The sequence below is a fragment of the Onychomys torridus genome, chromosome 10 (assembly GCF_903995425.1).
Source record: "Onychomys torridus chromosome 10, mOncTor1.1, whole genome shotgun sequence".
NCBI lineage: Eukaryota > Metazoa > Chordata > Mammalia > Rodentia > Cricetidae > Onychomys > Onychomys torridus.
In genome coordinates, this window is record NC_050452.1 from 4979192 (window position 1) to 5004563 (window position 25372).

Consider the following 25372-nt stretch of genomic DNA (forward strand, 5'->3'; position numbering starts at 1 on the left):
TGTAGAAAGTCTGAGTTTGGGGTTGCAGAGATGGCTCAAGAGTTAAGAGCACTGGTTGCTCTTCTAGAAGATCCAAGCACAACCCATATAGCAGTTCATGACTTCAGTTCCAAAGGAACCAACGCCCTCACCTATCTCTCTGGGCAATAGGCATTCAAGTGGTTCACAGATATATAAAAAAAACACTCATATACATAAAATAAAAATAAGTAAGTGGCCCAAAGTGTGGTGGTGCACAACTTTGATTCTAGTACTTGGGAGGCAGAGGCAGGGAATCTCTGAGTTGGAGTGTTGGGAATATTCAATCACACTGTGAATCTCAAGTTTGGATTTCCACTAATTAAATAAAATTAACCTTGGATCAGGAGGCTGAGTTAGCATCTAGTTGACAGAAAGTAATCATAGAGCATAGGGGTATCTGGAAGAGATAGAGAGACACAGGAAGTAGTCGTGAGGGTTTGGAGTGGTACTGCTTTTTCTGGTTTGGTAGAGATGTCAGCAATGAGAGAGTTAGCTAGTTGCCTCTCTCTCTCTCTAAGCTTACAGGTTTTCACCCCAGGCTTTGAATCTTGAGCCTTATTTGTAAACAGAAAAAGAGATTTAGGTAAAGAGACCTTTACTGGTAGCAATTGGGCTGGTGTGGGTAGGAACAGGCCCTACCTTGAACAGAAAGGCTGCTGCTAGAAAAGCAAGCCAGTAACTCCGGAGTTGGAATTGCTGGCTGAAATAACGTAGATTAAGGCCCAGCCACTGTGCCAAAACTAAAACAACATTTGGTGCTCAACATGGGGAACAGCCCCAGGGACAGAGGACTCATGACAGCCAGCTCTTCCACAGTTGCCACCTGGGCCTTTTTTTTGCAAGCACTGACAGCAAGTGTCTGCCACTTGCCAGGACTCTGGAAAGTAGGCTTACACTTGGAAATTGAAGGAAGGGCTTGAGTTCAATACCAAAACCACACACAAACAGTGAGAAGTCAGCAAATTTGGTGAGATACCTAGGAAGTTCTTTAAAGAAGAGTTAAATAATATTAAAAAGAAAATCTTTCCCATGTTAAGAATGGGGAACATCAAAATGCAGGGCACTAGGACCCTGTATAGTGTTACTATGGATGATTTGAAAGTGGAAAATTTAAATGAGGGGAGAAATGACTTAGCTGGGATTGACATAATGCCAATTGTAATTACTATTAGTTTGGCAACTAATATTTAATCCTTAAAAAAGTGGTTTGATAACTATGCCAAATGTGATATTTTGATAAGCCTTAGAAAGACTTGTCAATAAAATAGGAAAATTTGACTAATAAGATACAAACAAGTCTTAGAAGGACTTACTATTGATAAGATACAAGCTTTACCAAGACCTACCAATGAAAATAACAAATATACTTAGACACAGAGAGAGGAATTTATAGTAGAACCTACTGCATCACTGCACTATGAAACTGAAGAGCAGGGGCCTAAGGTTATTAGAATATCAACCTTAATTTATCCAGTTATCATACAAGAATGACCACTAGATAAGAGACCCTCCCTAAGGCTATACAGAAGTTAACTAGAATAAAGTAGAAATGTTAGATTTGAAGGGATTTAAGGAATCAGTCATTTCATATGGTATGTATTCACCATTGGTGAGGCAGATGTTAAATTCATGGACAACTAGGAACAAAATTATTCCACAAGAATGTAAAGAGTTAGTTACAGAAATATTGGAAGCTGGTCCTCAGTTACTATGAAGAACATGGTGGAGAGAGGAAGCAAGGGTCTTAGAACAATGAGGAAGGGCTAGAGGTCATGAAATTTTTCAAGACTAGCCTCTGGGTGAAGGCCACTATGCTGATTTACAAAGACAGTCTATATTTGATGGTAACACCTTGGTTCTATGCCATATAGCAGCTTTGAATGCTTGAGACAGGGCTGAAGAAGCAGGAAAGAAGACTGAGTCATTTACTTAAATTTATACAATGCTCAAAAGAATCCTTCACTGATTTTTTTTTCTTTTACAAAGATTAACCTCAGCTATAAATAGAATGATGTCTGATCCAGATGTTGGACAAATATTAATTGAATATTTGGCTTTTTAAAATGCTATTTCAGAATACAAAAGGGTGATTAGGTCTTTGAACTCAAGTAAGCACCCATAGATGAATGGATCCAAAATACTGATATTGGATCTCACACTTAGGGATGATACTTGAATAGCAGAAGTGATTTCTAAAAATTTTAAGAAAAATCAAAAGGTCACATGTTTAATTGTGGTAAACTAGGTCATCTGAAAGGGGGTTTGAGACAAAGTATTCCTAGAAACAATGTTGTTTCTAGAGATAATCCAAAAAGAAGGCCCCAGCATTCTGGAATATGTAGAAGGTGTGGCAAAGTCCAAAGTTGGACTAATGAATGCAGATCAACATGGGACAGGTAAGGTAGCCCTTTGCCATTAGGAAAACACTGTCATGCGCCTCTCACAGGCCCCAATGTCAAATCTGGCTCAATCAATCATTCTCTGTCTACAAGTGCAAATCCCTCCAGAGAGCAATTAAATGCCTGTTATTGAAAGCCATCCTGCTCTAGACTGCAAAACAGCTTCAGTAGATAAAACGAAATTTTCAAGAGAAATCATAAAACAAGTATTTTGGGAAAATTCTATAAATGTTCAAAGACCAAAGCTAAAAATACAAATAAATGGCATTGAAATTGAGGGTTTGGTTGACATAGGTGCAGATATAACAATAATTTCACCAAAATCTTGGCATCTAGATTGGCCTCCTCTGGAGGTAAGTGTTCAGCTTCTAGGGTGCCATTAGAACTAATTTGTGTTCTCTCCTCCCTGCCCCCCACTATCTCTTCTCTGTCTCTCTCTGTCTGCTCTCTGCCAGGCCTGGTTCTTTTGTGTCCACCCCTCACCACCAATAAAACTGTGATATGGGGAAAAACAAAAAAAAGAACTAATTTGTAAACAGTTTTCTCAATCCATAATTTACCATTATATGGATGATACCTTATTGGTTGATTCAGACACAGATGCTTTGGAAAACCATTTGATGAGGTAAAGAGAATTTTGCCTTGGGGATTACAAATTGCTCCTGAAAAACCATAAAGAGGAGACTCTATTATTTATTTAGGATATTAGATAATTTTGCAGAAAATTCAACCACAAAGTTCAAATCAGGAGAGATCAGTTACAAACCCTTAATGATTTTCAAAAATTGCCGGGAGATATTAACTGGCTATGGCTCACAACTGGATTAACAATTCAAGAACTAAGTAATTTATTTCAAACCTTAAAAGGAGATAAAGACTTTAAAAGTCCAAGAAAACTACCAGCTGAGGATAATAGAGAATTGGCTCTAGAAGAAAAGAACAGGGTGCACACTTGAATAGCTTAGATACATAGCTCAACTGTACCTTCTACTCATTCTCGTACAGGAATTCTAATGCAGAGAGAAGATAATATCTGAGAATGGACATTTTTACCACACAGACTAAAAAATTAAAGACCTATGTAGAAAAAGTCTCTGAATTGACTCCGAAAGGAAAATTAAGACTCCGTCAATTAACAGAAATAGACCCAGCAGAAATTGTTGTACCTGTTACTAATGCTGAAAGTGCCTCATTATGCACAGAAAATGAACAGTGGCAAAGAGCTTGCAGTAATTTCTTGGGAAATACTAGCAACAAATATCCCCAAAAAATACTTCAGTTTATAAAAAGAACTAACTGGATTCTTCCTTGTATAATAAAAGGAACACCAATTTCTGGAGCTCCTACATTCTATACTGATGCAAATAAATCAGAAAGGGCAGGTTATAAATCAGGAAAAGTTAATGAAGTGGCTCGAAGTCCTTATGATTCAGTTTGGAAATCAGAATTATATGCTATTCCCATGGTATTATTAGATTTTTCCAGAACATCTTAACATAGTTGCTGACTCTCAATATGCAGGAAAAGCTGTTTTACATATTGAAACAGCTGAACTTATTCCAGATGATTCAGAATTAACTTTGTTACTTATTCGACTACAGCAATTATTCAGAACTAGAAATCACTCTTTGTACATAACACATATCAGATGCCATATAGGGATACCAGGACCTATAGCACAAGGTAATGATGAAATTGATCATCTATTGGTAGGAAATGTGCTAGAAGTCTCAGAATTTCATTAGAAACACCATTTTAACAGCAAAGATTTGAAGAAAGATTTTTCTATCACTTGGCAACAAGTCAGCAAATTATAAGGAAATGTCCTACTTGTTCTCTGTAAAATCAAACTCCATTACCTGTAGGAAGTAACCCAAAAGGTAGTCAAAGAAATGAAATTTGGCAAAATAATGTCTTTCAATTTGCAGAGTTTGGAAAATTAAAGTATATGCACCATACCATAGATACATAGTCAGAATTTCAATGGGCAACTACTTTAAGTTCTGGAAAGGCTAATTCTATAATTACACATTTATTAGAAGTAATGGCGAGGACCTGCCCAACTTGGCCCCAGGTTCTGGCTATTTGGTGGGCTCTGCAGGAAGGTCCCCTTTTCCAAGACTGCAGGCAAAATCCTGCAGTCTCCACACCCTGCCCACACACCCATTTGCCCTAGACCGCAGCCACTTCCTGAGACTCAGAGACCAGGCCACAGCTTCCACCCTTCCCTGGAACTCCCACCTGGACCAGAGGTGAGTGCCTGGAGGCACACCCAGAGAGGCCGCACCTGGGTCACAGCCCTGGGTACCAGCCACTCCAGGGAAGACCTGCCCAACTGGGCCCCAGGTTCTGGCCATAGGTAGGGCAGGACCCCCCATCCCCACCAGGAAGGTTCCCCCTCTCCAAGACCCTCTGGTGAACCCTACAACCTCCATGACCTGCCCCCATCCCATCTGCCAGAGACCACAGCCACTTCCTGAGACTTAGAAACCAGCCTCCAGCATTCCCTCCTGCCACAGAACTTCCATCTGGACAAGAGAGCCCCCAGCTTCCATCCGCCCCAGAACTCCCATCTGGACCAGAGCTTCCATCCTGCCCCAGAACTCCCATCTGGACAAGAGGAGCTCCCATCTGGACAAGATAAGGAGACCCCAGGGACTTACTGAGATTCATAGTCCAGCCCCCAGCTACTATCCGGCCAGCACTCTCATCTGGACCAGAGCTCCCATTTGGCCCAGAGCTTCCATCTGGACCAGAGAGGCTCCCTAAATCTGTCACCTCTGTTTGGACCAAATACACTGATAAGACCAAGAAAGAATCTAAGAGGAGATGGGCAGACGTCAAGGCAGAAGTACATACAACAAAATAAAGAGCAATACAGCATCACCAGAACCTAGCCCTTCTCCAACAGCTAGACCTGAACATCATGGAATGGAAGAAGAAGAAGAAAACAACCTTATAAGTAACATCATGAAGATGCTAGAGCCTTATATAGAAGAAATCAAAAATAAAGTAGAGGAGCAAACAAACAAAAAATGGGAACAATGCTATAAAAAACTAGAGGAAAGGACAATTAAAGCAGAAGAAAACAATAAGTCCCTTACAGAAAATCATGAAAAGGCAACAAAACAGATGAGGGAAACAGTCCAAGACCGGAAGAGGGAAATAGAAAAATGAAGAAGACACTAGCAGAAGGAATGCTGGAAACAGAAAATCAGAGTAAACAAACAGGAACTTCAGAGGCAAGTATAACCAACAGAATGCAAGAGATGGAAGAGAGGATCTCTGGTGTTGAAGATACATTAGAAGAAATAGATTCATCAGTCAAAGAAAACAATAAAACCAACAAAGTCATGACCCAAAATGTCCAAGTAATTTGGGATACCATGAAAAGACAAAACCTACAAATAATAGGGATAGAGGAAGGAGAAGAATACAAACTCAAAGGCACAGAAAATATATTTAACAAGATCATAGAAGAAAACATTCCCAACTTAAAGAAGGAAATGCCTATGAAGATACAAGAAGCCTATACAATACCAAACAGACTTGACCCCCCCCAAAAAGTACCCTCGACACATAATAATTAAACAACTAAATGTACGGAATAGCGAAAGAATATTAAGGGCAGCAAAGGAAAAAGGTCAAGTGACTTATAAAGGCAAATCCATCAGAATAACACCCGATTTCTCAATAGAAACTTTGAAAGCCAGAAGGACCTGGACAGATATAATGCAGACACTAAGAGACCATGGATGCCAGCCTAGACTAATATACCCAGCAAAACTTTCAATCATCATAGATGGAGTGAACAAGACCTTCCAAGACAAAACAAGATTTAAATAATACTTATCTATAAACTCAGCCCTACAGAAAGCACTAGAAGGAAAATTCCAACCTAAGGAAGTCAGATATACCCATGCAAACACAGGCAATAGATAACACCACAGAAGTAAACCCCAAAGGAGAGAAGTACACACACACTACCACGAAAAAATAAAAATAATAACAGGAATGAACAGTCACTGTTCATTAAGATCCCTTAATATCAATGGATTTAATTCACCTATAACAAGACACAGACTAACAGAATGGATATGAAAACAGGACCCATCTTTCTGCTGCATACAAGAAACACACCTCAAATTAAAAGATAGACACATCCTGAGAATAAAAGGCTGGGAAAAGACTTTCCAATCAAATGGTCTTAAGAAGCAAGCTGGTGTAGCCATCCCAATATCCAGCAAAATAGACTTCAAACTAAAATAAATCAAAAGAGATGATGAAGGACATTACATACTCATCACAGGAAAGATCCACCAAGATGAAATCTCAATTCTGAACATTTATGCTCCAAACACAAGGGCACCCACATATGTAAAAGAAACATTACTAAAGCTTAAATTACATATAAAACCCCACACATTAATAGTGGGAGACTTCAACACCCCACTTTCACCTCTGGACAGATCTGCCAAATTGAAACGTAACAGAGACATAATGGTCTTAACTGATGTTATGACTCAAATGGACTTAATTGATATCTACAGAACATTCCAACCGAACCAAAAAGAATATACCTTCTTCTCAGCACCCCATGGAACCTTCTCTAAAATCGACCACATACTTGGCCACAAAGCAAATCTCAACAGATACAAAACAACTGGAATAACCTCTCGTGTTCTATTGCACCACCATGGTTTAAAGTTAGATTTCAACAACAACAACAACAAAAAAAAACTACAGAAATCCTACAATCTCATGGAAACTGAACAATGCTCAACTGAATCACCAAAGGGTTAAGAAAGAAATAAAGAAAGAAATTAAACTTCCTAGAGATCAATGAAAATGAATACACCACATACCCAAACTTACAGGACACTATGAAAGCAGTGCTAAGAGAGAAAATCATAGCACTAAATGCCCACATAAAGAAGTTGGAGAAATCTCACTCTAGTGACTTGACAGCACACCTGAAAGCTCTTGAACAGGAAGAAGCAAAGTCGCCCAGGAGGAACAGACGCCAGGAAATTACCAAATTGAGAGCTGAAATCAATAAAATAGAAATAAAGAGAATACAAAGGATTAATGAAACAAAGAGTTGGTTCTTTGAAAAGATCAACAAGATAGACAAGCCCTTATCCAAAGTACCCAAAAGACAGAGAGAGAGCATCCAAATTAACAAAATCAGAAAAGGGGGACATAACAACAGACAATGAGGAAATCCAGAGAATCCTAAGGTCATACTTCAAAAACCTCTACTCCACAAAACTGGAAAATCTAAAAGAAATGGATAATTTTCTGGATAGGTACCACATACCCAAAGTTAAATCAAGACAAGATAAACCATTTAAATAGTCCAATAACCCCTAAGGAAATAGAATCAGTCATTAAAAGTCTCCCAACCAAAAAAAGCCCAGGACCAGATGGTTTCACTGCAGAACTCTACCAGATCTTCAAAGAAGACTTAATACCAATACTCTTTAAATTGTTCCACACAATAGAAGCAGAAGGAATATTACCAAATTACAATTACTCTGATTTCTAAACCAAAGAAAGATGCAACAAAGAAAGAGAACTACAGACCGATCTCCCTCATGAACGTGGATGCAAAAATACTCAATAAAATACAGGCAAACAGACTCCAAGAACACATCAAAACAATTATCCACCATGATCAAGTAGGCTTCATCCCAGGGATGCAAGGGTGGTTCAACACACGAAAGTCTGTCAATGTAATACACCATATAAACAAACTCAAAGAAAAAAAACCACATGATCATCTCACTAGACACAGAAAAGGCATTTGACAAAATCCAACACCCCTTTATGATAAAGGTATTGGAGCAATCAGGAATACAGGGAACATACCTAAACATAATAAAGGCAATCTACAGCAAGCCAACAGCCAACATCAAATTAAATGGAGAGAAACTCAAAGCAATAGCACTAAAATCAGGAACAAGGCAAGGCTGTCCCCTCTCCCCATACTTATTCAATATAGTACTAGAAGGTCTAGCCAGAGCTATAAGACAACATAAGGAGATCAAGGGGATACAAATTGGAAAGGAAGAAGTCAAGCTTTCCCTATTTGCAGATGACATGATAGTATACATGAGACCCCAAAAATTCAACCAAGGAATTGATACAGCTTATAAACACCTTCAGCAACATAGCAGGATACAAGATCAACTTTAAAAAATAAGTAGCTCTCCTATATACAATAGACAAATAGGCTGAGAAGGAAATCAGAGATACATCACCCTTTACAATAGCCACAAATGATATAAAATACCTTGGGGTTACTCTAACTAAGCATGTGAAGGATCTATATGACAAGAACTTTAAGTCCCTGAAAAAAGAAAGTGAAGAAGATGTCAGAAAATGGAAAGATCTCCCATGTAAAAATGGCGATCTTAACAAAAGCAATCTACAGATTCAACGCAATCCCCATCAAATTACCCACACAATTCTTCACAGATCTGGAAAGAATAATACTCAACTTCATATGGAAAAACAAAAAACCCAGGATAGCCAAAAGAATGCTGTACAATAAAACAACCTCTGGAGGCATCACGATCCCCAACCTCAAGCTCTAGTATAGTGCTACCTTAATAAAAACAGCTTGGTAGTGGCTTAAAAACCGACATATGGACCAATGGAATTGAATTGAAGACCCTGACATTAACCCACACACCTATGAACATATAATTTTTGACAAAAAAGCCAAAAATATACAATGGAAAAAATAAAGCATCTTCAACAAATGGTGCTGGCATAACTGGATGTCAACGTGTGGAAGGCTACAAATAGATCCATATCTGTCACCATGCACAAAACGTAAGTCCAAGTGGATCAAAGACCTCAACAAAAATCCAGTTACTCTGAACATGATAGAAGAAAAAGTAGGAAGTAGTCTTGAGTGCATTAGCACCGGAGATCACTTTCTAAATATAACACCAGTAGCACAGACACTGAGAGAAACAATCAATCAATGGGACCTGTTGAAACTGAGAAGCTTTTGTAGAGCAAAAGACACAGTCAACAAGAGAAAGTGACAGCCTACAGAATGGGAAAAGGTCTTCACCAACGCCACATCTGACAGAGGGCTGATATCCAGAATATATAAAGAACTCAAGAAATTAGACATCAAAATGCCCAACAGCCCAATTAAGAAATGGGCTGTAGAACTAGACAGAGAATTCTCTGCAGAGGAAGTTCAAATGGCTGAAAGACATTTAAGGAATTGCTCAACATCCCTAATTATCCAGGAAATGCAAATCAAAATGACTCTGAGATACCACCTAATGCCTGTCAGAATGGCTAAGATCAAAAACACAGAAGACAGCTTATGCTGGAGAGGATGTGGAGCAAGGGGAACTCTCCTCCACTGCTGGTGTTAATGCAAGCTTGTACAGCCACTTTGGAAATCCATATGGCGCCTCCTTAGAAAATTGGGAATCCATCTCCCCCTAGACCCAGCTGTAGCACTCTTGGGCATATACCCAAGGAATGCTCAATCATACCACAAGGGCATTTGCTCAGCTATGTTCATATCAACATTTTTTATAATAGCCAGAAGCTAGAAACAACCTAGATGCCCTTCAACTGAAGAATGGATGAAGAAAATATGGTACATATACACAATGGAGTACTACTCAGCAGAGAAAAACAATGACATCATGAGGTTTGCAGGCAAATGGATGGATCTAGAAAAAAAATCAACCTGAGTGAGGTAACCCTGACTCAGAAGGACAAACATGGTATGTACTCACTCATAGGAGGATACTAGATGTAAAACAAAGATGACTAGACTGCTACACAACTCCAGGGAGACTACCTAGAAAACGGGACCCTAGGAAAGACCCAGGGATCACCCAATGACAGAGAAATGGATTAGATCTACATAAACAACCTAGACAACAGTGGGAGTAATGAAGGGCAAGGTTTGAGGGAAAGAAAGCTTAGGGGAGCAGGAGATCCCAGCTGGATCAAGAACAGAAAGGGAGAACAAGGAATGACAGACCATGATAAATGATGACCACATGAGAACAGGAATAGGCAGAGTGCTGGAGAGATCCCCAGAAATCCACAATGATACATCCTCTGCAGACTGCTGGCAATGGTCGAGAGAAAGCCTGATCTGACCTAGTCTGGTGATCAGATGGCCAAACACCCTAACAGTCGTGCTGGAACTCTCATCCAATAACTGATGGAAGTGGATGCAGAGATCCTCAGCCAGGTCCCAGGTGGAGCTCCAGGAGTCCAATTGTGGAGAAAGAGGAGGGACTGTAACATCATGAATTGTTGAGACCAAGATTGGAAAAGCACAGGGACAAATAGCCAAACAAATGGAAGCACATGAATTATGAACCAAAGGCTGTGGAGCCCCCAGCTGGACCAGGCCCTCAGGATAAGTGAGACAATTGAATAGGTTGAACTGTTTGGAAGGCACCCAGGCTATGGGACCCAGACCTGTCATTAGTGCATGAGCTGGCTGTTTGGAACCTTGGGCTTACACAGGGACACTTTGCTCAGCCTGGAAGGAGGGGACTAGACCTGCCTGTACTGAATCCACCAGGTTTAAATGAATCCCCAGGGCAGTCTTGGCCCTGGAGGGGATAGGAATGGAGGGGAGGGGATGGGGGGAAATGGGGGCGGGGATGGGAGGGAAGAGGACAGGGGAACCCATGGCTGATGTGTAAAATTAAAACACAAATATAATAAATAAAATAAAATAAGTCATGGCCATTATGAGGATAACTGTACAAATTAATACTAACAATGCTCCAGTACATGTCTCTAGTAAAAGAAAGGATTTTTTTTGCATGTTTACAGGTATACCACACAATCCTATAGGACAAGCAGTTATAGAAAGATTTAATTGCACTTTAATAGAGATGCTCAATAAACAGAAAGAAGTAATAAAAAAACAGATAATTATTATACAGTGCTGTATTGACTCTAAATTTTTAAATGCTAATGAAAAAGGAAGAACAGCTGCAACATTGGATGATAGAAAAAGTGATGAACTAAATAAATCAGCCTATATATTTTAAAGATGTTTTGACCTCAAAATGGAAACAAGGTTTATTTGTGTTACATTGGAGAAGAGGTTTTGCCTTTTTTCCACAGGAGAAGCAAAGCTATGGATAACATCAAGATTGATATAGTGATATTTTATTTGTATTGAAATGTGATTTTATTTGTATGTCAATAAAGTTGTCTTTAGGTCAGAGCAAGCCAGAGCAGAAGCTGAGCAGTAGTGGGGCACGCCTTTAATCCCAGCACTTGGGAGGCAGAGCTAGGAGGATCTCTGTGTGTTCAAGGACACAGCCAGCATGGCAGACACACGCCTTTAATCTCAATACCAACCATAGAAGACCTGGAGGTCTGTACAAACAGGCAGTGATGAGGAGGTCATGTGGCCGGGTTTACAACCAATGAGAAAACAGAACAGAAAGTCTTTAAATAGACAGGACACACAGAAGTAGGTCTCTGGCAGAGAGGAAGAACAGCAGAAGCAGTGAAGGGTAAGGTTTTCCACTCTTGCTCTGACCTCGTGGTTTTTAACTCTGCAATTGGTTCTGTGTTTCTTATTTAACAAGCCAGTTACATCTACAGATTGATAAAGATTAGATTCAAACAGGAGAGACTTCTTGATTAGGAGAGGTGATAGTTCATCAAACAGCTTGGTCACGAAATCCAACCTATCTTATAAGACTAATAAATGCCTTTCATATGATAAGGTAAAAAAAGTAACTTTTTGATATTAAAAGATAATACTTTTTCTGTTGCCAGAAAACATTTTGTGAAAACGAAGATATAACCTGACCAAAAAGGACCTCCCCAATGTCAGAGCTGGAGAAGAGTTTGGTTTTGGTCTTTCCAGGAGAATGAAAGTATCCAACTCTGGAATCTGAAGGCCACTGGACAAATGAGACATGGGAAGTAGAACAAACCATCCAGGGAAAACGTCCCCAAAAAGGAGTAAAACTGGCCTAACAGTGTAACATATTTTCAACTGGATAAAATTTCATAAATCTTCCAAAATGATTGTTTTTGCTATTCTCTAAAAATATATAAAAAGTCAAATGGTCTTTTTTGTAGTCCCAATTCAATTAAAAATCAAAGCTGGCTTTGGAATTGGAACATGGCTCTCTCCTTCTCTAAACCCAAGCATGCTTGTTAAGGAAAATCCAAAATCTTTGTCTCCTATCAGAAGAACCACCTGGTATGGGACAAAAGAAAAAAACAAAATTAAGGGACTATTCTATTACTACTAATCTCATAATCCTTTGGCTTATTTTCACTCTTTAAAACTTTTCTTAAGATATAAATATTATTTCAAAATTTGTAAGATTAATATATACATATATATTTAAATTTTCTGTCATGATATTAATGGTCATATAGAGTACTAACTAATTCTAGAAATAGGCTTCATCTAGATTCCTATATGAGATTTTGGGTCTGAGTCTAAAGCAAGTAAATAGGAATTAAGTTTGTGTACCCCAGAAAAGCTTAATAGATTGTGGTCATCTAATCTCTCTGAGATCTGCTGCATATAACATTTAAGATGTCTAATTTTTCTGCAGTAAACTGTGAACATTCCTAATAGCAGCCTTTGAAGTCTCCAAAAGGATGATGGAACCCCACAACAACAATTCCTCCTGGGTTGTGTTAACACCAATAACCTGACAAGCACCACCCAAAGATCAGCTTTGAACTATAAACTGCTCAGGACAATTTCAAGGCAGATGGTCCAGCCTCACCAAATACTTCAGCCAGGACTTCAGATAATCCCTGCAGTTTCCCATAAAACAAGACTAAACAAGAAATAATAGAGTTAGTTCTCTCAGGACTTCAGACAAGCCCTGAAATTTCCCATTATACACAGACTGGACATCCAATGTTACAGCTAGTTTTACCAGGACTTGACCATTATCTCAATTTTTTCAGCATTCCCTAAAGATGAAATCACCCCCAAACAACATTAGGTAATTTTAAGAATATAATGCCCACATTCCCAAGAGGTGGAGTGGGTGGGTTTTGGTCATACTGTGGGTTATGAATGTTGGTCATCATTCAGGGGGTATTGGTTGCCAACTGTTACTGGTGATGGTAAGGGAAGAAACTAAGCAAGAGAGGTTAGATTCAAGGATCTGTTTTTGAAAGGAAAAAAAAATGGGGATATGGAAAGGATAGGATAAAGAAATAGATTACTGAATCTACTTTAAACTAAAAGCAACTATTAATCTCAAATATTTTACATTGGCATGGATTTTTATAATATATTGATACAAATTTAAGGTTATCTTTGTTATGCTATACATATGTTTCTACTCTTGTTTAAGATACTGTACTTATACAGTTCATTTTAAAATATAATGTATATTTAAGAAATACAGATTAGTAGTCAGTTATCTATAATCATCAAACTTGTAGTTATGTTAGGCATGTTTTCAAGGTTAAACAGAGATATATTTTAGATAGATAGGTGGTCTTCAAACACTACAGAGACCCAGAGATTATGGCATTTATGATGTTTTAATAATCTAAGGCTTTTCATGACAATGGGACACATCTGCTCCTGGCAGCAACAATTTACTTCAAAAAAGGAAGATGGGCATCAAAGAACCTCCATATGAAGTTTATTTTCAATGTGGCAACATTAGCCACTGGACAAGAAACTGCCCTTGCCTCGACTGGTAACAATATGTTGTCCGAATCTGATGAACAGAACACAAAAGAAGGCCACTGCCAAACTTTGCCAAGACAAGGTAGGCTAGTCCTTCAAAATTCCTACTTCACAAAAAAGTCTGACAGATATTCTAGGCTTGAAAGCTGGAGATGGATGTCCCAATGTTACAGCGGAACCTTGGGTGATTGTCCAGGCATCCAGCTACTTTTGTCATTTCCATAGTTTTTGAAGTTGTTTGCTCTGCTATTCCTATTTACTCAGGTAATATTATATCCTTCTTGGGTCTCTGATGGAGTTGAAGATGAGCTAGTTAAAGTTATAGTTTTCTTTGTTAACAAATTCAGAAAAGAAACTCACAAAAGAAGTATAAGGTTTATAGGTTAAGAGACATAAAAGCTTAAATTGTTTAAGCTTTCAATGTTTGAAAACACTGAAAATATTTTGAGGTCTAAAAAGACAGTTTGGGTTGGTGATACAAGTTAGGATAGAAAGTAAATTAGTTATGAAACATTGGACTCACCAAGGTAGGATAGATAATAGAATAGTATCCCTGAATTAGCCAAATACAAATGGACTAGACATTGTGAATGCAATACTTACTTGATAATTGTTCTTACTGTATATAGTTTTACTGTGTTAGAGTTAAAATCTTTCCTTTTTATTTAGACAAAAAGGAGGAAATGTTAGGGGATATTTAATCACACTATGAACACCAAGTTTGCATTTGCATTGATTAAATAAAATTAACCTTTGTTCAGGTGGCTGAGTTAACAACTAGTGGATAGGAAGTAATCATAGAGTATCAGAAGGCATCCAGAAAATATAGAGAAACACAGGAAGTGGCAGAGAGGGCTTTAGAGCGGCACAACCTTTTCTGGCTTGGTGGAGTGGAAGAACGGGTATTTTGGACATGCCAGCAAGGACAGAGGATTAGCTAGTTGCTACTCAGCCTCTCTGGGCTCACTGGTTTTCACCCCAGCATTTAAATCTTGAGTCTTATTTATAAATAGAATGATAGATTTAGTTAAAGCTACCTTTAATGGCAAAGACAGGGCCTGAGCAGCTGGGCTGCTGTAGAGAAGCAGGCCAGTAACTGCGGAGTTGCAATTGCTGCCTGAAGTAGCCTTAGATTAAGGCACAGTCACTGTGCTGATATTAAAACAACACTGGAGGTCAGTCTGATCTACAGAAGGAGTTCCAGGGCAGCCAAGGCTACACAGAGGAACCTTTTCTTGAAAAACAAAAAATAAACAAATAAGTAAGTAAAAATAAATCAATAAATGAAATCTGGGTTTCCCACTACCACTCCCTCTACTGTGTGTTAAACTCACCCCACCCCACCTCCTCTCTTGTGGCAAAGTGCCCCCATCAGCAGCATCTTCACCAGTATGCTTCCCGTCCCTTGCTACCAACGTGAGCTCGGATTAATGACACCTTTACTGTGGCGCCCCTAGCTTATCCTTGCTACATTTTTCTCCTCAATGAATTAAACTGCTTAAGTACATATCAGCTTCAGAATTCCACGACTCTTCCTTCCATATTCATGTATCTTTTCTACAGAGAAATTTATAATTTTCAATTTCCTTTTTCCTCACTCATTCACTAAAATCCCAACACAACCTGCACTGTGATCAGTCATAAAATCCTTGTGTTTCTACTTTTAAACAGCTCTGGCTTCTTTTTTTTTACTCACATAAATTGAAGGCAGAACTGGGGTTTGTGCCTTACCTTCTGAAGAGCTATTTTTGTGACAGTAGTTTCACTCACACTGCATACCAGGACTGAGATGACAGAATGGTTCTTCCCAAATTATAAGACTATGTGTGTACAATAAATATCACTGGAAAGCTGTGGAAGTCTTCTAATCCTTTGCATTGCCCCCTTAAATTTCTACTCAGAACTTGTTAGAGAAGTATACACAATTGTTGTTTACTGCTTTCAATAAAAACAAATAGACAATTGATGTGTTAACTCTGAAAACTAACAGTGATTTGCAAATGACAAACTGGTTTGAAAGAACCAGAAATGTTTTGGGGATATTGGCACTATGCTGACAAACACTTCAGGCAAAATTCTCATCAGCAGAACCATCTGATATCAGGCCACCTATTCCACTAACACTTGTATAAAGGCAAACACCACATCACCTTGCCTTCTTCAGTTGCAGATCTTTAGGCAGCACTATTCTGAGGTGAAAGTCGCTTCCCTGTGGAAAAGAAAAGTGTAAATTTACTTCTTTCACTTAATGCCAAAAAGTTAATGTCACAGAAAATATATTGTGCTATATTTATACAAGATATCAAGTTTAGCTAAATTCTTATACTTGAAAAATATAAGCAAAAACATATATATATTACACAACATTTAGATAGGGCCAGGAATTTTTGTTTGTTTGTTTGTTTATCAAGATAGGGTTTCTCTGTATAGTTTTGGAGCCTGTCCTGGAACTCGCTCTGTAGACCAGGCCAGCCGCAAACTCACAGAGATCCACCTGCCTCTGCCTCTCAAGTGCTGGGATTAAAGTCATGTGCCATACTGCTCAGCAGGACTGGATTTTTAAAGAAAAAGACACAAGGAAAAGAAATACAATGAAATTGTTAGGAAACATGCAAAAATTTATTTCTTAAAGTATAAATTCATCAAAAAGAATATTGCTTCAAGTTGCGATGGATAAGGAAGAAAAAAATGACAATATAAAATAAGAATATATAATACATTCAGATTTTAAGTTTGCAATTTCTAAGTTTTAATAAAATGAAAACATAATGTTATATAACCTCAGTGTCTAGACATAACAGACAGTTATAGGGACTAGAGAGATGTCTCAGCAGGTACGCAGCTTGCTGCACAAGCAGGATGAACTAAATTCAAATCCCAGCACCCACATGAAAAGCCTGTAACCCCAGTGCAGTGGCCCTGGAGGCAGGAGGATCTTGGGGATTGCTGGCCTCCAACCTAGCTCCATGTTTAATAAGAGACCATGTCTTAAAACAGCAGAGAATGGCAGAACAGGACAGCCAAAGTCCTCTGCAACTTACACATATACACACCAAAGCAGGCGTGTACATCAGCGCGCGCGTGCACACACACACACACACACACACACACACACACACACACACACACCACACACATATCCTGAAACAATTTATATAGTTAACCTTCGATAAATAAAATAAGTAGTACATTAACTTTTTAAGTCTAAATATTCACTATATAAAAAATTTCTTCAAAAATCTACAGAAAGGAAATTGTGTTCTTTGAAAAATATACTGGTTTTACTTTCTTTCAAAAGCAGCTAGGTAAGCGGTTTAAACTCTGTAGCTTAAGTGGGATGATACAAGAGAAATCTGAGCAAAAACAAGCAGAAGACAAACAGAAATGTAATCTTTTACTCCAACAATATAAAATGAAAAGAGTAATAAAATGCTTGAAAAACTATTACCATGTGGAATTTCAACAGACTCCCTCAAAGCAGATTCAAAAACAGAGGAACACAATTAAATGTACCCCATAACCTTTACTTTCATGGTAATATTACAGTTCTGACTTTCATTACATTTAAATGTCCTTTAAAAAAAGGAAACAAAATGTACTACTGACCTTTTCAAAAGGTCAAGTAACAATAATTCACTATTTCATTAAAGCACTAAAAGGTATTATGTAGTAACTTTAGCCTAACTTCATAGACACCCCACACACAGGTCTAAGAACAATAAGAAATACACAATGTACATGAAAGCAGTAAAAGCAATTCTACTCTACCTGAAAGAAAAAAATTCAAAGTCCCAGATTTGGGAGATCCAGACATTGTAAAAGGTCAAGTGGGCCAATACCTGACTTTTCCAAGAAAATATACAAAACTAGACTTTCTATAGTTAAAGCAACTAAATATTATTCTTTTTCAAAAGGCAGATTTTTCAAGCTTACAGACAATGAAATCACAGAGTTGTGTAAACCTGAATGTCCTGACACGCCCTGCCAAAAAACTAGAGTGATTAATAACAAAAGCAAAAAAAAAAGGAGAAAGACAAAATTCCCATGTTTGCAAACAGAAGTCAGAGAATACAATAACTTTGTAATTACTTGTTGGAGGGAGGAGAATCATTTTTGAGTAGAGATCCTTCTGGGGTTCCAACAGCAATGAGCATTTGGAGTATTATCAAATAAAAAAAAAAAAAACACAGAAGAAAGAATGAGGGGGTTGGTGGTATTAAGTGCAGAAGTAATTACCAAGAATTCTGGGAGAAAAGAGCAATGACAATAAATAAGAGACCTAATATGAACCAAATACTCCAGGAGAGATGGCAAGGGCAGTCTTGTGCTGTGCTCTCAGCACTCAGAAAGGTGACAGAGGAGGACCATGAGTTTGAGGCTTGCCTGGGCCACACAGTGAGGTACTATTTTAAAAAAGGAAAAAAGAAAGAGTCAAGGAGATGTCTGAAAACATTTCAGAGCAGGAAAAAAGGCTGGGTAGAAACACCCTTTGGAAACCACATCAGAAAGAGAAAAATAACAGTAAGAAACTTAAGTTTTTAGGACAAGACCCACCACTTATCAGCACTCCCCCAAAAAATAATTCATCAGGTAAACTGCACTTTCCTTAACCAACAGAAGAGGGCGTTCTTGAATCAGAAATTTCACAAACTATTGCAAACACCAAAGCACTCACAAATTCAAGGATCTGTGTCCCCAATTCAAAGGTGCTGTGACAAATAGACAGTGAGAAGCAAAGTGTCTCAAGTGATTCGGACCCCAGGAGAACAGAATCCAGGAACACACTAATTAGAAGAAGGACTACAGTGTCAGGAAATGAACAGTACCAAAAGTGAGAGACTCATTGACTAAACTCAGAGAGGAAATTAAACAAATCACAACAATGTTCAGATGAGAGAATAAGTTTTTATTTTTATTTATTTATTTTTATTAAATATGTTTATTTATTAAATTTTTTTTTCCATTTTACATACCAACCCCAGTTCCCCCTTCCTCCCCTTCTCCTGCCTCCTCACCTCCCTCCCGCTCTACCCCCATCCACTCCTCAGAGTGGGTAAGGCAACAAAGTCTGGCATACCAAGTTGAAGGAGAGCCTAGCCCCTCTCCATTTTATCAAGGCTGAGCAAGGTATCCCACCATAGGGAATGGGCTCCAAAAAGCCAGTTCATGCATCTGGGATAAGTCCTGGTCCTGCTGCCAGGGACCCCACAAACAGAATGAGTCACATAGCTGTCACCCACATTCAGTGGGCCTAGTTCTGTCGCATGCAGGTTCCCAAGCTGTCAGTCTAGAGTCAGTGAGCTCCAACTAACACTGGTCAGCTGTCTCTGTGGGTTTCCCCATCATGATCTTGACTACTACTACTTCTTCTTCTTCTTCTTCTTCTTCTTCTTCTTCTTCTTCTTTTTCTTCTTCTTCTTCTTCCTCCTCCTCCTTCTTCCCCTTCTCCTCCTCCTTCTTTCTTTCTTTCTTTCTTTCTTTCTTTCTTTCTTTCTTTCTTTCTTTTTTTTATGTCGAATGTCATTTATTGAAGGAAGGAGAAGTTCTTAAATACAGACTTGCAGCACAATGGGGGAACCCTGGTTGGCAGAAGTTCGTTTCTGATGTTTTTTTTTTTTTAGCTGAGGGATCAAACCCTGGGCTTTGCGCTTGCAGCGCTCTACTACTGAGCTAAATCCCAACCCTCACCCCCCATGTTTTACAATCTTGCATCTAAGCAGTTAACACCCAATATGCTGGATACACAGACAAGGAGCTTCCCCTTAAGCATTCAGGAGGGTGGAATCTGGCAGGGAATTAGCATAGGGAGGATATCAATGTCAAGGTCAGCAAGCAAGGCAACAGTTACCCAAAATGGGGGCCGGGAACCTACAGGTCCCACCCCCTCCTTTTTACTAAAAAATGACTTAGGTTGCGTGAGACTTCAGCAGGTCACCTTACCCGTCATGGAGACGCCTGTCCAGGCCACACAGGTGTTCTGTCTTAGGTTGGTGAGCTCCCTGCAGGTATTACCCATCTCTGAATACTCATTATCATACAGGCTCAATTGTGTGAGAGCTGCAGAGTTGACTGTTGCCAAAGATCTCTAAGTGACGCTGGGCTTGCAATCTGTGTGTTCAACACAGAAAAGACCAACAGAAGTCTTAACCCACCCATAGCTGGTAGGTTAAAGGCAACTGAGCCATTCCCTTCCTTAACAAGTTTTACTGCAAACTGGAGACCTTGTAAGATGGTAATCCTGAGAGCAAATGGAACTTGAGTTTGTAAATTTATAGCTTTCAAGGCCAATTGAAATGTATCTAACTATTGAAAGAATAAGTTTAAACATGCCAAAGGAAGAACAGAGTAAAACAAAATTTCTTAACAGTGGAGTAAAAGCAAGAAAAATGCCATATGACCATGAAAAAATAAGGATGGAACAGAAAGCACCAGAGAAAGTCCAATACACACGTCACAGGAGACACTGAGAGGACATTTACAATCACAGCCTAACTCTACTTTCTGAAAGTCACCACACTAAAATGGGCACAGATACATGAGAAAAATGAGCCATAATAATACAGTCTGAAAAAATATCAAAATTTAAAAATAAGAAGAAGGGGCCAGATGACTCAGTCGGTAAGGAAATATGCCATCAAGCCTAAATGAGTTCCTTCCCTGTGACTCATATGCTGAGAGAACCTTCTCCCTCTTATCCGCTGACCTTCAGATTACATACTGTAGCATGCATCTACCTGCATACATGCACATACATACACACATACACATGCACATACATGTATATGCACACACATGCATGTACCTGCACACATTCATAGACACATATACACATACACATACATCCATGTTCACACACAAATGCACATACATACATTTAATAATGTAATTTTGAGGGAAAGAAATTAAAAATGAGGTTTAAGGAAAGTACTGAAAGTTAGGAGACATAGAGCATGCAAACCTGTCTTGTTTTGGAAGGAGGAAGCTGAGAGCTGAACCCATGGATTCACACACACTAGCACAAGTTCTACCACAGAACTAACTCCCCAGTCTACTCTACAAAGGAATCTTCCAGCCTGTTCAATCCTGGTATAATCCAATCAGCCAAAGTAGAAATTCTTGTAATATAAAAGCCACTACATACAGTACCCAGAAAAGTATTGCTTCACTGGTACAGCCAAATTAATCTATGCTCATGTTTAACAAAAATAAATGGAAACCTTAAAACAGCTAGACTCTCCTTAAGTAGTAACTACTGCTTACAGTCATGGTAGGCACACTAACAGAGCACATTATACAGTCAAAGAAGAAAAATAAGGCCCATAATGGGGAGACAAAACAAGAGACACAAATCCGAAAGCAGCATGGATTCTAGAACTGAGGGGACTAGCCACTATCTTATGGTGACACTCACACGCATTATAAGATCAAGAACTGAGACCTCTGGCCAATAGCTGTGTGACTGATCTTGCAAGCAGCTTCTCTGCCACTATTTAACTTTGAGACAGTCAAAGTCTGGCTTTTCTTTATTGGAAGTTCTTAAGAGATCCTCCCTGCTCAGAACTCACTCACCAAGGTGCTTCCAAATCCCTGATCTGCAGAAATGAATACTAAGTCTGTCATTTTGTTTGGAAACACGAAGGAGCAAGAGCTAACTAGTACAAGGTCAGCAGTGCAACCCTGAGGGTATCACCTGAAAGGGTGACAGCACTGGGAGTCTTAGGACTGAAAGTGGAATCTGGAGAACCCAGATAGCAGCTGTCTACAATCTCAGTTCTCCACAGGCAAACCAAAGGACTTCAGGGACACGATGGCTAATGACACTACCTGGATTGGCAAGTCCATGTTCAGCAAGAGATCCTACTGTAATAAGTAATATGAAGAGCTATTGAAGCAAACATCCAATGTAAACCTCTGTAAACCTCTGACCTCCTACACATAGGCACAGAGGCGCGCGTGCACCGCGTGCGGGTTGGGGCGGGGTGGGGGGGGATAGCATAAATAATTTAAGCCCATAAATTCAGAAACCTGGATGAAATTAATTCCTTGACTAACGCAAACTACCAAAGCTCACTCAAAGACCCTAATAATAGAGAAAACATCTTTCATCTAGTCACAAATAATTCATTCACATATAAACTGATTGTTAAGGCACGAAAAATGTATCCATCCATAAGTTCCACGAGTGAATATTTTATACATAATGCTAACTGTGGTACAAGCAAAACTAAAAGTTGTAACAATGACTGAAAGTAGAGAATTTAGAAATGTTTCTACTTAACTAAGCCTGAACGAAGAACTACAAGTAGAAATTATATAAGCTCCAGAAAATAGTGATAAAACACTATATGTCAGCATCTAGACAATACTTTGAAATCGTCAAAATGCGTAAAACACAATGACAAATAAAACACCTTAGAAACCTATAAACAGAAAATGTGCCTTCACTGGCTCCTTTCGGACAGTGCGAACAAAATAAGGGAAGTGACAGTCACAAGCCCACAGTCAGTCAAAAAGAAGTAAGATCAGACAGCTAGCCCTTATCGCAGAGTGTCATTCAGCATCAACCACTATTACTAACTGACTGGAGCCTGGAAGCAGGGACTGGAATGCTGTGGTATGTGTGTGAATGTGTAATGGCCCAAAGAACTCACCAAGAAGTACCTGTGAATTCCAAAAGAAAATCTGGCAGAAGTCACTCTAATCTGGAGATTGATGTTATCAACATCAACACTGGGAGTAGGTGACTTTGCATGCCTTGAGGGGAACACAGCACTCTTTCTGAGTGCTCCTGCCCAAATGCATTACCAGAATTTAATGATGAGAAAGTATCAAACCAAATAAACTGAAGGTTTAAAAATAAAAAGTCAAGTTAATAAAAACAGACTAAAAACTTCTCCAAAGTAAGAGATAAGATCATTAAATAAACCCGTGAAAATTACACCAGAGAGCAGTTTTAGAAACTGTACAGAAGTTAGGTTTGAGTGGACCCGTGTTTTTTAATGAAATAAATGCTAAATTATTTAGAGATAAAGAAGCAAGAACTAGTTCTATGATTTAATCTCAAAAGGTAAGGAAAATGTGGGTATAGGACCAACCACAATCACAGTGTGAATAAAACTAGTTGTACTGGATAGCTTTTAGACAGTATTCAAGACTTGAAGAAATATGAAAATTAAAATAGCCTACAGCAAAGGCTAATTTGCTTCCAGGTGAATTGATGGGTATAATTGTTTCTTAAAGGGATACTGCAGATACACATAAGTGATGTAAAAACACTTGCTATGTCTGTCCTATCCAGACCTTGCCTGGTATGTGAATGGTTCAACCTCAACACCTCACACATAACAAAACTTGAACTTCTGAATGTCTCTGTGAAAGTGAAAAACATTTTAACTGGATATTTCAACAATTAAGCAAAAAGGGGTGGATAAAATACATTTCCTTCCATGATAATAAAATATAACCTCTCTTTTTTGAGATGTACACATGGTTTTGAAAACACATAATGAAGCCCAAGCTTCCTGTGTGTTCCCTCATCACACAACGTTTTCTTAACTCCCAGTAATGCTTAGGGATGAAGAAAAGTCTCACTCGGAAGCAGACTTGATAATGTGCTCAGTATGCTAGAGACTTTGCATTAAGGAGACTGCAACACACATGGTAAATGACTCCTGTCACTGATGGAAACTTTAATATTTAAAGGAAAAGTCCATACTCGAAATTCTAAACTAAGGTAATTTGTTATACCATGGAGAGGCGGAAAATGAATTTTTTTTTAAAAAAAACAGCCAGAGCTTCGGAAGTATCTAATGCCATCACCGCCAAGGTACTTAATCTCTCTAAATTTCCCAGGATTTGATTTCAACTATAAAATAGTGGGGTTTGGATTGTTTTTCATTTCTACTTAATATAGAATCCAGAGTGCTCTGCAAATTTCAGAATCGTGTGAGTGCAGTAAGACCTAGGAAGCTGCACCCCACTGTCCACCTCAGGCCAGCCACCTGCGAGCCGCTCCGTCCCCCACCCCACCCCCGCAGGCACTGGCACCGCCCACAGCGGCCGCGCAAGCGCAGTGCCTCGGCGGCGCGGGTCTCGGCCAGGCTTGCCCGCAGTCAGCCACGGAGACCGGGGTAAGGGTGCGCCGCGAGGGACAGGCTCTGGCGCCAGAGAATGACCCCGCAGGGTACCTGAGCCGAAATGAATCCCTCATACACGGTTTTCTCCCGGTTCTGAGGAAGCAGCAGCGGGAAGTGGCGCAACAGGTTAGCTTCAGTGTCTGCCATGGCGCGTAGGAATGGCCGCCGCACATGCGCAGTCTGCGGCGGGAGGGGGCGGGAACCGGCATTGGCGGGAAGAGTACAGTTCAGCTGGGTCAGCTAGTCCAAAGACGCAGGGGAAGGAAGACCACGCTCAAGGCCACGGGTCTGACTGATGCGAATTATTCTGGCCTTGACTGTAAGAAAAACAAAACAAACAAAAACACAACCAAACCCTCTTGTTGATTTTATTGAAGACTGCTGCAACTCCAGGGCAGACTCTCCTCCCCCGAGAAAGCTTCTACAGTGCTCACATAGCATACAGCCTTTACCCTGAACCTGAATCTCTCCTGTTCTTGTGTTAGCTCTTGACTAGGTCTCCAGCATACTGCCGATGTACCCCTCAACCAACTGCATGTGTAAATAAACTGTAGTACATTCAGTACAGCATGTATATTGTGTGCTGGGTTTAGTGGCATATTGTGTTTAATCGGATACATATATTTGAAGGACCTGCATGTCAATTGAGGGAGATTCAATTTAACTCTGAATCAGTTCTGATGCCGTGCACTCTCAAGTACAGCAAAAACATAAAAGAGACTGAAGATGGACTTGGTGAGCTTTTTCTCTGACAAACTTTCCTATACATTTTGCTGACAGGTTTTTTGTTGTTGTTTTTGTTTGTTTGTTTGTTTGTTTTTACTCATTCCCTTTTACTGTTGTTTTAAGAAATTTGATAATATTTACCATACAATAATTTGGTATTACAATGAGTCACTGTTGATCCTTATTATTTTTAAAATATCACTGTAATATGCCAAAGATTGTGCAAAGATGAATAAGATACTCCTCTTTTGTATCCTTATTGCCCTCACTGTAGATTGGATTTTTAAAGATTTATAGTTTGATAGAATTTATCACAATATTCTGGATGCTTAGAGAAAACAAGAATGCTACAGCTGTGGTTAGATTAGGTTACACAAAAATGATGGTTC

At 39.2% G+C, this 25372-nt stretch overlaps 1 protein-coding gene across 1 annotated transcript in view; it reads right to left on the minus strand.

The window, feature by feature from the left end:
• Positions 1-24471, minus strand: part of Fancl (FA complementation group L) — an 88811-nt gene extending 64340 nt beyond the window's left edge. The window contains exons 1-2 of the mRNA XM_036201493.1: positions 24309-24471; positions 16272-16330 (exon numbers count right to left, since the gene is read on the minus strand). Of these exons, the coding sequence (XP_036057386.1) occupies positions 16272-16330; positions 24309-24404 (155 nt within the window). The 5' untranslated portion in view covers positions 24405-24471. The remainder of the gene's footprint in view (positions 1-16271; positions 16331-24308) is intronic.
• Between the last annotated feature and the right edge of the window lie 901 nt (positions 24472-25372).